General features: G+C 36.5%; 1 protein-coding gene across 8 annotated transcripts in view; it reads left to right on the top strand.

Annotated features, from left to right (window-relative positions):
* The window catches only part of mctp1a (multiple C2 domains, transmembrane 1a), a 138,768-nt gene that overhangs the window by 40,994 nt on the left and 83,958 nt on the right, over window positions 1-13,816 (top strand). For all 8 annotated transcript variants that reach the window (XM_047818073.1, XM_027145755.2, XM_047818069.1 and 5 more), the window contains exon 2: window positions 10,586-10,703. In XM_047818073.1, coding sequence (XP_047674029.1) covers window positions 10,586-10,703 — 118 coding nt within the window. The remainder of the gene's footprint in view (window positions 1-10,585; window positions 10,704-13,816) is intronic.

Here is a 13,816-nt window from a genome sequence, read left to right as displayed (position 1 = left end):
AAATGACTGTAGAAAGGACATTATTTATATTCACACTCTCCAGTGTTTATAATCATTTATATTTACACTCCCTGGTGTCACTCAGATGTGGATGGCTTTTGAGTCTCAAGGTTTTTATCCTCTTCCATCTAGGAGTTTTTTCCCTTCCTGGTGATAAAAAGGGATACATGCAAATACATTTACATAAACATTTTATGTTCTGTAAAGCTGCTGTTCTGTAAAGAGACAATGTCCATTGTTAAAAGCACTGTACAAATGTAATTTAATTGAAATATACAGTACAGAAATGCAAAAACAAAGAAGAAATAAAGGAATATTCAGATTACAGTGTACAGAGCAATAAACAAAAAGTGCAGAGTGCAGTGGTGATGCATTGCACCATGTGAAATACACATATGTGCAAGAATAGACAGATCTTCTAATTCTGATGTGCAAAACATACAAATGTGCAACAAAGCGGTTAAAATATGCGATATATTTTATTTTAAACTACAGACATAATAAATAAAATTAATAAAGGACAAGAAAGTTCTTGTGTGGGTCTGTCCAAAAAGGTAGCTCAGTCCAGTTTAGTAAGCACATATCTGACCTGGGCAGATGACATGTGAAATCAGGACAGGAACGATTTCGTATATATCGTTCCTTCGAGCAGCACGGTTGAATGAGTGTGTTGCTGAAGCTGCTCTTATCTTTGTACAGCGTTTTATGCAGTGGGTTTGAGTCATTGACCATAATCACCAGCAGTTTTGCCAACATTCTTTCCCCAGATCACCTCCTTTAGGGTGACGAGCTCAGAACTGTTTGAGTCCTTTAATTTGATGCCCGCACCCCAACACACCACAGCAAAGAAAATAGAACACCTGGAGAATCCTGTTGCACATATTGAAAGAAACGAGTCTCCTCATGAAATAGAGCCAGCTCAAGGCTCTTATTGTAGACGGCCTCTGTGTTTATGAACCACTCCAGCTTTTTGTCCAGTTGGATGCGTAGGTACTTAATGTAAAGTTATATTAGATTTTTTATTCTGCATAAGCATCTCTGATTTGAATATTTAAAGTTGAAGAACTGCTTGAAGATCATGTTTATATATGGCATGCTAAGATCTTACCATGCTACCAGGTTCTTCAGATCAGAACTAAAATTGATGATGTGATGAATTGTTTGAGGAAATCTTTTGGTAAAGTTGCTTAACTTTGTCTATTGTCTATCTCTGTATATTGATGAAACCACAGCTCCACCCATGTTGCACACTTATCTAGGAAATAAAAGGTCATCGATTGTGTATGAGTAGCCTTGTGTCCTCCTACTAATTATTTGTACGTGCTTTATTGATTTTTGTGTGTATATAATGTATATATCTATATATTTCTATACTATTTTTCTGAACTAGCTACTCCACATGATCTACAATGAACTACTTATCACTGGACTTCTTTAGTGGTTAATATTTACAGTGTAGAGTCTCCAGCACCATTAATTAGAAGACAGGTTGGCATTTAAAGCTAAAAAAAATTCCACTCATTGTCAAGAAACCTTGTAAAAGTCATCCCACTTATATAGTGGTAATTGCTTGAGGAGTAGATCATGTTAAGCAGACAATGCCTCACTATAAATGTTCTTACAACTTGAAATAAAAATGACTGTGAATGGTGTGATGAAATTTCTCCTTTGTCTTGTCACACATGCTGCTGGGAGAAAAATTAGACCTGAGAAAGCTTTCAGTTGTTGGTGTTTACTGGCAAAGATCAATCGGTATCAGATTATTATTTAGGAGACTGATGGATCCTTCTTTAAGCTAGATTACCCCTGTCATGTCTGTGTTTGTCTTCTACCAATGTTTCTGTCCTGGGTGATTATAAAGCAGGTACAGTGTGGGCTAACAACATGAGCTACAGAATCAGGTTATTAGTAAAAGGTGCACTGGGTATTTTGTTTATTTATTTTATTTTATTATTGTTATTTTTTAATCTTTTGTACTTCATATTGCCGTAAAAAGGCTGATAAGTACCAAAGCACAATGCATAAAGTAAAAATGAAAAACACATTGACTATTGACGGACAGACGTCTCATTTATTAAGACAAAGTGTGAAGAAACTTTTTCCTGATTTATAGGCATAGCATTTAGGACTGTTGTGTGCAATGTTCTGTTGTGTTAACCATATGAGAAGTGAATATGTGAAAGGAGAGGTTTAAAAATTGAAGTAGAAATTGTTGTTACATTTATAGTGTTAAGTCAATGATTTTTTTTTCTTTTTTTCTTTTTGTAGTTTAACTAGTAGCTTTCAAACAAAAATAAACACTGGGTGTATATTTCCCAAGTGGTGGAATTTGCAAAACTGTGTGTGGTGTGACTGGAAACAGGTGTGTATAATCAGTAGGTTAGTGACTGTGAACAGTGAACTGCATGCGTGTCCTGGGAAGTGGAGTCCAGTGTGTCCATATTTGTAGGCAGCAGTGCACTTTGGGAGTTGAAGTTTGCTGAGTCGGCACGCTGGGAAAACCAGAGGACAACCTTGAGCTGTTTTACGCAGGCCTTCTGCATATTGATGGATATTTCGAGAAATAATGTGTCAATTATTGCAGGTACATCTGTCCTCAACTGTGGTCAGGATAAAACTTCTACATCCCCAGTTTCCCTTTGAATAGTGTCTGAGAAGCATAAAAACATTTGAATATGATCAAACAAACTCCTTTATAAAAATTTCATGAGCAAACAATATTCTACACATTCATCATGTACACATGGTGAAAAAGCTGTGTATTTTAGAATAATTAAAAAAGATTTGGTTTGTTGAATCAACATTTCATCCAGACAGCAATGAACAGTGAAGAGTAAGAGAGAAAGGCATTGTTTAACTATGGGAAATTCACTAATTTACGCCTCCAAAGCTTTTACTCCTGCTCCGCAGTCTACTGCAAGTTTCATTATTCAGTCTGTAATCAAAGAGAAACCCTGCTGCTGTCCGGATTGCACCAGTTGGCTTGAACACCACTGCTGTATCATTTATACAGGACTGAGTGTATCCTGATTCTGTAAATGGAATGGTATATTTTCCATCCTCAGTGTACAGAAATAGTACAGAAACAGCAAGCTGAACGATACAAAGACATCTGCTCTGTTGGATGATAGAGAGTGGGTTGAACTGAACTGGAGCTTCCACATTACTCAGGAGCTCGTCCATGAGGCATTCAGCTCCATGTCACTCTTATATCACCCAATTCACATAGTCTCAAAGCAGCTTTACAGAAGTATAGAAACAGAAGAGAAAAAAGAAATCAATATAATAATAATAATAATAATAATAATAATAATAATAATAATTATAACAATAAGAAGAAAAAAAAGAAGAAGAAGAAAAATAAGAATAATTAATGAATATGTATATTTAAAGTTTGAAATTAAAAAAAAAATTAAATATTAATTATTTAAATTATGAATTGAAACATTTAAAATACTATATATCTATCCCTAATAAGCAAGCCAGAGGCAATGGCGGCAAGGAAAAACTCCCTGAGATGATATGAGGAAGAACAGATGAGAGGAACCAGGCTCAGAAGGGAACCCATCCTCATTTGTGTGACATTGGACAGTAAATAATTAAGTGCAAATGATGTCATTTCTACAACAGTTTATAATAGTGCAATCGAGAGCTCCTGAGGAGCTAATGGGGTCATTGCAATCTCTGAGTTCACCATGGACCCTACACTAATTCCTTCCTGTCAAAATCTTAAAACTTTTGCTGATAAAGACCGATGAAACATTGGTTCAAAAAAGGCATGACAGTCTCCGGGCGGCCCCTTCCACACCAATCCCATGAGTCACTGACTGACCATGCAGATCAATCCCTGGCAGGCTGACCACCAGGTGATGAGACTCCAACCAGGGGTAGAATGTCAGGATTGATGAAGCAGCTCAGTAAGAAGAGATGATGAGGCTAGGAACTCTGGGAGAGAGAGAGAAAATTGTTAGGTATGATTGTAATCATGTGATGGACAATGTAAATTATGTGCAAAGTGCAGACAGGGACTTCAGCAAGACTAGCTATGACAGCATAACTAAAAGGTTAGAGCCAGAAGGTGACACAGACATGAGGGTGTTCTGGGATTTAAAGCGTCCCACCACTCCACAGTCTGCAAACCTAAGCAACTTGTGAGGGTGGTAAGCCGACAGCATCCGGACATCCCAGTTACATTTACATTTACAGCATTTGGCAGACGCCCTTATCCAGAGCGACGTACATAAGTGCTTAAATCTCTGTCATTGGATACATTAATGCTGGTTCACTAAGTTACATACTTAAGATACCATGAGTTTAAAACATTGTTCAAAGTTACAATGAAAAAGTTTCAAAGGTTTTTTATTTATTTTTTATTTATTTTTATTTATTTTTATTTTATAAATGCAAAAGATAGGGAAAGAAGTGCTAGTTGAAGTGTTTCCTGAATAAGTCGGTCTTCAACTGCCGTTGAAATAGCCAGTGACTCAGCTTTCCAGACCCCTAGAGGAAGTTCATTTCACCACCTTGGTGCCAGAACAGAAAAGAGTCTTGTAGTATACTTGCCTCTTACCCTGAGAGATGGTGGAACCAGTCGAGCAGTGCTGGTAGATCGGAGGGTGCGGGTGCAGTGCGAGGAGTGATGAGGGCTTTGAGGTAAGAGGGAGCTGTTCTGTTTTTGGCTTTGTAGGCCAGCATCAGTGTTTTGAATCAGTTCACCAAACACTCTATGCCCATGAACATTCCAGATCTTCTCCTTTATCTAAGAAAGCCATTCCTAAAAAGCTAGACTAAATAAATGTGTTTTTAGCCTGGACTTAAACACTGAGACTGTGTCTGAGTCCCAAACACTAATTGGAAGGCTGTTCCATTGTAGGTAATATTATTCCTATGTAGGTATGAGCTTAACTGCTGTGCTACAACCTTTTCTAGGATCTTGGAGATAAAGGGGAGGTTTGCATATTGGCCAATATCCAACCTCCCCTCAAGATCAGCTTTGGTCAAGATCAGGTTTTTTTAATCAAAAGTTAGATAAGCGCTAGCTTAAAAGATTTCAGCACATAGCCAGTGCCAAAAGAAGAATTGATTACTTTTAGAATGGTTTGGGTAGCTACTGGTAGTATCTGTTTAAAGAAACATGTGGGTATGGGATCCAGTAAGCAGGTTTGATTATTCTGAAGAAGAAATCAGTGAAATTAAGTAGGTCTCTTTAAGGGGAGTAAACAGTCTATAAAAAAGTACTGATCAAAAACAGAAATATTATCTATCAATCTATGAATGATCTTAATTTTCTGCCTGATATTATACATTTTTTTTATTGAAATAATCAATAACTGATACAAATAGATGGTGTGCACTTTAGGACAGTGTTTTTATTTATAGTATAATAGTATAAACAGTATATACAGTATTAAATAAAAATTTAGGATTATTTTTGTTATCTTCAAATAGGCTGGATAACACTGATCTAGCAGCACTATGAGACTTTTTGTAGCTATGAAGGCTTTCCTTTCATGCTAATCAAAATACTGATAATTTAGTTTGATGCCATTTACGTTCTAATTTCCTAGCTGATTGTTTTAAAGTTTGTGTTTTGTCATTGTACCAGAGTGCTGGTTGTTCAGTGGATTCAGTGCATCCTAATCTGCCTGATTAGTGTATCTGATGATATAGTGTAAGGAAAGGTCAGAAAATAAATTACTTCAAGACAGACACATGTTTGTATTACCAAATAAGACCCAGCAAGGTGTTTGATTATAGTAAAATATTGGAAAAATCTGAGCCAATATCTTATAACTCAATGTGCATTATTGTACTTACCTAGCAAGGTTTTAAATGTTCTTTGGTCAACTGATTGTTTTGAAAACAGCAATTGTTAAACTGGCTCCTTAATGTGATCTTTGCTTATTATGATTATAAAGTAAATAAAACATTTCCACATCAGTTTGGTGATTGATTTAAGCAATGTTGCACAACCTACCATACTACTATTGAAGTTTGATACTGAATATCCTAAATTACTGCACATCAGTAATATCGGCATGATTAACTACAATACTCAACCTGCAGGTTTGAGCTTTTGGGCAAATCACAGCCTCATAGCCACACTGATTTCCAGTTTAAATGCATATTGCCTTTATTCAACAGTTCTATAAACAAGAAATTAATCTCTCATAGTCACATTTCTTACATGTTTTTCTGTCTATTTTTTCTCCACTAATGGAAATAGAGCCGTTAGCCACTTCAGCTAGCTGGCTAGATAGTTAACAATGATGTGTACGTTCCAGTTACAGGTGCTTCTGGTAAAATTGGTATCTCTTCCTTCTTTTCATCATTATCCAATGAGTGTTCATATGTTATGTCTAATGTTTTAATGACAAACTATTTTGAACTAGTAAGTAAAACCTTTGTGGTAAGCACAGATGAGTGGGGTGATACATCCAGTGAAAAGATCCACTTTGGTTATAGAGAATATATCACTTGGAATCACAGTAGGGGTTAGTGCGGAACTAAGTTTGTACAATTGAAAGCAGGAACAGTTTTGTTGTGCTATTTTGAAACATAATTGATGTCCTTGGAATTATCACCACTTTCACACCTTTTCCAATGCCTTTGGGTCTGGCTTATGTATTTACTCTGCAGCTGAGTCAGCTTTGTGTCATATTTTTTTCCTGATTTACAGATGCCATTCTTCCTGATCTGGTGTGAACTGATTACCATATTGTATATAAACATATTGGAAAGATTGGGATTTTTAACTAGGTTGCAAAACTCAGCATACAGTAAAATACTAAACAGACATCTCAGCAATATTTCTACTAAACACAGTGTAGGCTAATGTGCCACTGCTTTAGTGGTTGAAATCTGCTGCCTTCAGCTCTAATCTTTCTTTAGTATTTGTCTCTTAATTTGAAGTCTTTTTGTATTATCAAATCGTTTTGCAATACTGCAGCAAGTGCGTCCAGCTAATAAAATTACAGCAGCACAAATGCCACATAAGCCAAAATTTTACAGCAATGTAAATTCAATGACATTCTCTGAAGAGGTCAAGCCTATTTAGCTGAATTGTTTGTCTTGCTCCTAGCAGTACACCTGTTCTTGTATAATTAGAAACGTGTTAACTACTGATAACAGCACATATATGTGTCTTTCTGTATACACACTGATCATGAATGTTCCCCTAAGTATTGAGAAAAGCATATTTTTAATGGCTGGATGATGAAGAATGATGCCTCTGTGTTATGATGCTAATAGACTTTGGATATGTCACTTCTGCAAAGCATTTCATGTAGAGGTTGATATCTTCTTAAATGTCATTTTTCTGGTCAGTCAAATTGTTTATGAGAAAGTGTGGCAAAATTTTATCGTCCTCCTGGTGTATATTTCACTATCACACTACGTGATTACGAGACCAATTAGCTTCAACCTTTAACAAAACTTGTAATCATGAACAGTGATACAGTATGTGTCTGGGATGAAACGTATGTTTTTTAACACAATAATTTGATTTGCCAAATAATAAAATAATGAAGGGTCTGCTGAATTTTTGAGTATAAGCTCCTCAATTTAACACGAGTATATTAGGAAATAGTAAATATAGCAAACGAGCATTCACATTGCCAATCATTTTCCTTTTAAATGGTGATAGTTTCCTGGTTGTTGTTTTGAGTATAAAACCAACCGACTGAGAAAGCAATGGTTTCCTATGTATATGTTTTCTTGGTGCTGTATCTACAAGCAACCAATAAAAGCTTGTCTATGTAGTAATTCCACTATAAACATTTCCAGAGGTTAAACTCAAGTCAAACCTAAACAGTGATGTGTGTAGAGCTGAATGCTATGGATCACATTAATCAGACCACAGTAGTCTATCCTTGTATGTTTGAATTTTACATAGTAGGCCCATATTTGCTATTCAAAACGGGCAGATGTTTATCTTTAATTATTGATTGCTTTATACAAATAACCTTAGAACCTACAGTACAACTCCCCCCTCACTATCATGCTTTCACATATGATCTGTGGATGGTTAATAGCTCAACTTTTATTCCATTTTATTTTTTAAGAATAAACATTTTCTGTATTAGTCTTTGTTTTGGTGTTCGAATATATGGAGTTTTTGGAAGTTGCAAGCCCTGAACACAGTAAGATTGTAAAATAAGTTGTCACACTGTAACAAATCACTAAAACATTTCAATGCAAATAGATTGCAACTTCTGCCATCTGCAGTAAGTGGAAAAAAACAAATTCAGGCCACAAATACAAATTCAGAGGTATTTTGTGATTTTCAGTACACCCTTCGAACACTGATGTGCCATGCAAAACATCTTTCTATGAGGTCCATGGTGATTTAAGATGCTGTACCTTATCAGTATTATTTTTCTGTGCTGAATGTATATGAATGTACAGTATATGCTGAAAGGTTGTAGCAAGTTTAGAATATGATGATGTTCAGTGACAATGGGAGATATTTGACAAGGAAGCTTATTAAGAAGCTGATTTAATGAACTTGCTGGATCTCAAATTAAGCAACATCTGTTACTGACTTGATGGGATTAATCATGTTAACATGCAGATTTTTATAAATCCAGAAAACGAATCCTTTGTTACAACAGTGCTTTAGAGTTATGGACTCTGTATGCATTGTTCCTTGTAAGAAATAAGTATTACCACACTTTTTCTTTGTTTGAACCTATTTGTCTTGAAGCTTAAAAATAAATTGTTAAAAAAATAATAATGCCTTTATAAGTGTGGAGAAATCTCAACTGTTTCATTACCTGTGGAGGTTTTAATTCAAATTTGACAACAGTATATCATTTAACATCATTCATATAGAACATACAGTACAACTGTTTATATTTTTGCTGTGAATTTTCTTAGAAAGCCTGCTCGATCACATATTTGTAGAAAGGCAGCTGAATGGAATTAAGTCAGCAGAATTATAATTGCAAAATACATTAACTACATTAACAGTAGTAAAAATGCATTATTTGAGGCTCCTTTTAATGCATTACTTTGAGCTGATTTCATGTCAAGTTATTCCTAAGATTTGTTGAACAGTTTCAATAATAACGTTGCTGTTATATAGTCTCTAATCTATACTTTATGACTGATAATACTATTACTGATAATTACTGTGACTTTCGAGCTGCTCCAGTCGACATGCCACGATTACCTTTCTTGTATTTGAAACATGGTGTTGAATATCCTATTCACTATTCACCATAATCTTTTAAACTTTGTCGGGCTCCAGGTGGTGAAACTCTATCAGCGTCATCTCTTATTCATAACAGATCAATTCCTCTCCATCAACTTCAGGCTGCTCATTATCCAAAGCCACTCTCAGGCTTGCTAAGTCTAAAATGCTTGTGATCCCTTGAGAAGCTTTAAATGAAAGTAAGAGAGCATGAGCTTAAGGGTACTTAATTTTAAGTTCTGACATTTATAATATAGCTGGCATATTGCATATTGGTTATGCTACAAAGATATATGGTTAAATAAATTCAGCTGTCTATATAGTTTAAATTTTCATAGTAAATTTATATTCACATATTTTTTTACTATGTGTTCCTGTTAAAGTACAGTATGGGCAGCGCTGATAAGGTAGACTTTATATTTTGATTAACTTTATATATATACTTATATATACTATATACTTTATATTAACTCTTCAGGGCACCCAGGTCATCACTTCAGAAATCAATGTTTTACTGTATGTTGTACATTCCTGTGGTTGCAGGAAAAGTTAAGGTTTGCTGCATTTCTGGAAGACAGCTATTCTGAGCTTCTCAGTCTCCATGCTTGTGTAGATGTGACAGCATCGCCTGCCAGATTTCATATATATCTTTGCAGGTAGAAATGCTTTCTTCTAACAGATAGGGGATTTAGGGAATTGTATAATGTTAAAAAAATCTATTAACCATTCAGTATATTTTTAAATTAATGGTTTATACCTTGCAGCTCCTTTTAACATGGACCTTCGTCATAAAACAGCTTTATAGAAATCGCTGGGTTGATTTTTGATCCCTAAAAAGCAAGCTAGAAATGATGTGACATTGGCAAGAAAACATTCCTTGAGAAACCTTGACAGCAACCAGACACAGAAGTAAGCCATGGTCTTCTAGATAGTGACATTATTAGCAATTACTCATCTACAAATGTTTACTGTAAAATTAAACAGTACTAAGTGTGTAAGGATGTTCAGTATGAGCAGGTTGTCAATATTTCTGTCACTGAAACAAATTCCTCGCATGTGAAAACATGCCTGGCAATGAAGCTGATTCTGATTCTGATTCTGATGAGACTTGAAGATATCCACTGAAGAAAGAGTGAGAAAAAACATTTCATGGGCAAAAACATTGAATGGTTTCTATCCAGAAGTGGCTTACAAGTTAATTATAATCCACTCCAAGCTATTAAGTTAAGGACTAAGGGCTTTACTTGAGACCAAGAAGTCTCTTGTCAATAAGAGATAAAGGTCCCATGATAACATTTTTAAAGTGAGAGTTTTTCCCTGAGTTTTACACGTTGTGGTCGCTGTTACTGTGGTTGCTACTGACAAACTCTCTATCCCTCTCTCTACCAACAGGGCATCAACACCGTAGGGTCGAGTAATGCATATCCGCCTGCACTCATCAGACCCAGGATGTACCAATTGGACATTGTGCTGAAGAAGGGCATCAATCTTGCCATTAGAGACAGAGGAGGTAAGACATGGACCTCTTATGACTCTTTGTTTCGCTGGGAAGAACAGAAAATTCCCTGTAAATGTGGATAACTTTGTCCAGCATTTAAGTTACAAATTGGATGCTTTGGATTGACTGAACCAAGATTCTAGTTGTGGTTGGCAGTGTTCGACATTTAAGAGATGAACTGCCATACTCCCAAGATCAATACAAATCGAATTAAATCAAATACTTATTGATGGCCAGTTCCTTTAAAGCACACATCAACTTGATTTCTTTGTATTTCTGTGGAGAGCTGGCAGAGAAGTGATGGATGGCTTTTGCATTTCTGAGTCATTATTTGTGTAGCTCTTGAATCATAGAGAAAGTGATGTGCGTTTCAGGAAGCATGTGTGTGTCAAAGCCAGGGGAGATGCTTCTGCCTGGACTAGTAATGGGCTCATTAGGGGCTGATGGGATGCTAGAACAGAACAGTCCAAACAACTGCTCATATGTACACTAACACATACACTTAACGAAAGGAGCATCATACATTGCTACTGCTTATAGTTAAGATGGTTTCTGTGAATACAGTGAGTTTTCAAATTATATTACATAATACAGTGAGATTAAATCTAGAAATTATGTTTTGGACTACAGCTGCAGACCAAGATAGTATAACTATGAATGAAAGACTTCAACATCTCCTCTTCTTGTCCCTTCTTACTCAAGCTTAGCAGCAACCCTGCTGAGTCTCTCCTGTTCTAAGCATGAGTCATCTCTGGTTGTGTGAAGGCTCATTTTCTGACAGAAAAAAGCTGATGCTGCCAACCTCAGTAGCTTCAAGCTTGCATTTGGAGCTGGTGAAAAGGCAAAGTGTCTCTCATTTTTGTCATGTCCCGTATATAGCCATTAACTGATGACAAGTGTTGAATTCTCATAGGTGTGAAGATGGGATGAGAATGTTGCAGCTTAACGAATTTTGGGAGAATACAATAACATACAAAGGGCAATGGATTTTATGTCCATGTGTGGAGAGTTGCATTGAAGTGACGCTTTTAGCAGTCAGTCTTTTTGTCCTTTCAGATGCTTCAAACCCACCTTTTCTTTGTGTCCATAAGAAGAGTAGGTGTGGAAATGGGCAGAGAGAAAGAGAGAGAGAGAGAGAGAGAGAGAGAGAGAGAGAGAGAGAGAGAGAGAGAGAGAGAGAGAGCACTACCTATACTATAAAGGTTATATAAATATCTAATCATTATTTTAATCCAAAAATACATCAAATAGAAAAAATAGAAAGAAATACAGCAAATTCAATTAATTACAATAGCAATAACAGGGAATCCACAATGAATAAACATTCATCCAATTTACAATATACAATCAGAAACACCAAAATACAGGTGCAGAATCAAAACAAAGAAGCAAGGAAAAGGCAAGACGAGAAAATCACTAGAAATGTTAAACGAACTGTAAGACTTTAAGTGTCAGCATTTCCATGGGCTTTATTTAGAGGCAAAAATTAAATTGTTTCATGGACCACTTGGATGGTTCCCTGCCTGAACACCAGAGGGCATCTGGTAGGACATTTTCTATATTATTGTTTGTGTTTCTTTGCCATGTGCTCTTGTTTACATTTGTGTCTTCAATTATGCTTGCCCAGCTCAACTCACTGTTCTGTTTCCCCGCCTTGTGCACACCTATTCCCCTTCCCCATGTTCCCCTGATCTCCTCCCCTATTTATATATATATATATATATATATATACATTTTGTGTTGTGCTTGTCCTTCACTGAGTCTTTGTTTTCCGTTTTCTCTTTTCCCCTTTCTGTTTTCTCTTGCTTATTTAATGAATCTAAACAAGGCGAAAAAATTTTTTCTCATCTGCTCTTTGTGTTGTATCTTGGAAAATGATCATTTATAAAGGATCCTCGTGATTAATTTCTGGCCCAAATGCAGGGATAGATAAAAGCATGATTTATTACATAAAACATAGCACAAAAAAACAGGAAACATTTGGAGAAAGAAAAGAAAATAGAAACAGGCCAGAGACACAGACGAGGATTCTGCGCCGCCCAAGGCAATGCTGCCGGAATAAAAATGGGAGACATTTAGACACATAAGGACCAGGTGTGCTGAGGTGGGAAGGAATTAAACAAGGGCAGGGTAGACACGTGAACACAAAACACTAACAAAAAACACATGGCACCAGCCCTTGTGGCTTATCTCTTGACGCACCAATTGCGTATCATGCCAGGAAGTCCGGGGGAACCATGATCTCCCTGAGATCCAGGAGAGGTGACGTGTGTGGAGAAAAGCTTGTATGGTCCTACTCATGTCTTCAGGGAGCTATGCACGTTGGGCCAATCGCAAGCGCCGTCCGTCACCCCCTTATCGCATCGGTCAGAGGGTTTGGCGATCCACTTAAAGGCTCCTGCAGGAAGCTTGCCCCATGCTTTGCCGTGCCATTTCCCATCTACATGGTTACTGTCAGGAATGGCTGGGACTATTGCCTGCCTGGACACTAGGGGGGCATTCTGTGTGTCTTGTACCATGTGCCTTTGTTATAAATATAATGATGAATATCAAGCTTTTCTGTGCTGTGGCCAGTATTTTTATTGTGTAGAAAGTTCTGATCCTGTTTATGTACTCCATCTAGCTCACTCAGACTTATTGTCAGACTCATTAACTGCAGGCTGACTGTCACAACTTATGTCATGGTCTTACAAGTCACAGCATGAATCTCAATCAGTCTCTGAAAAAAACAACAACCCAAACATCTTTAAGCTTCATATTTTTGTTGGCTTAAGCACACATTTTACTGTCATGTTACTTCAAGCTACCTAGTGGTTTCTAATATTAAAAATCAAATTTTTTTGAAAACTGTTTAAACAGAACATAAATGGAACGTCATATACAACACTAACATGCTACTAACAGTTATTTTTCAAAAAGGGAACATAGTGAGCATAGACACTGTTTAGTCTTGTACTGGCAGGATTTTGAAAATGTAAAAGAGACAACCCTTAAAATTAACAACTCGCTGATCAGTGCCCTGACTACTGAACTATGGAGCTGATTGAGCCCTGAACATGGTGCTCATGATTATGCCCTACATGACCCAACAATCAAATGATACCTTTGGCCACAGGCTACAAAAA

The sequence above is a fragment of the Tachysurus fulvidraco genome, chromosome 9 (assembly GCF_022655615.1).
Source record: "Tachysurus fulvidraco isolate hzauxx_2018 chromosome 9, HZAU_PFXX_2.0, whole genome shotgun sequence".
In the NCBI taxonomy this organism is placed as follows: domain Eukaryota; kingdom Metazoa; phylum Chordata; class Actinopteri; order Siluriformes; family Bagridae; genus Tachysurus; species Tachysurus fulvidraco.
This window is presented reverse-complemented; position numbering and strand designations above follow the sequence as displayed.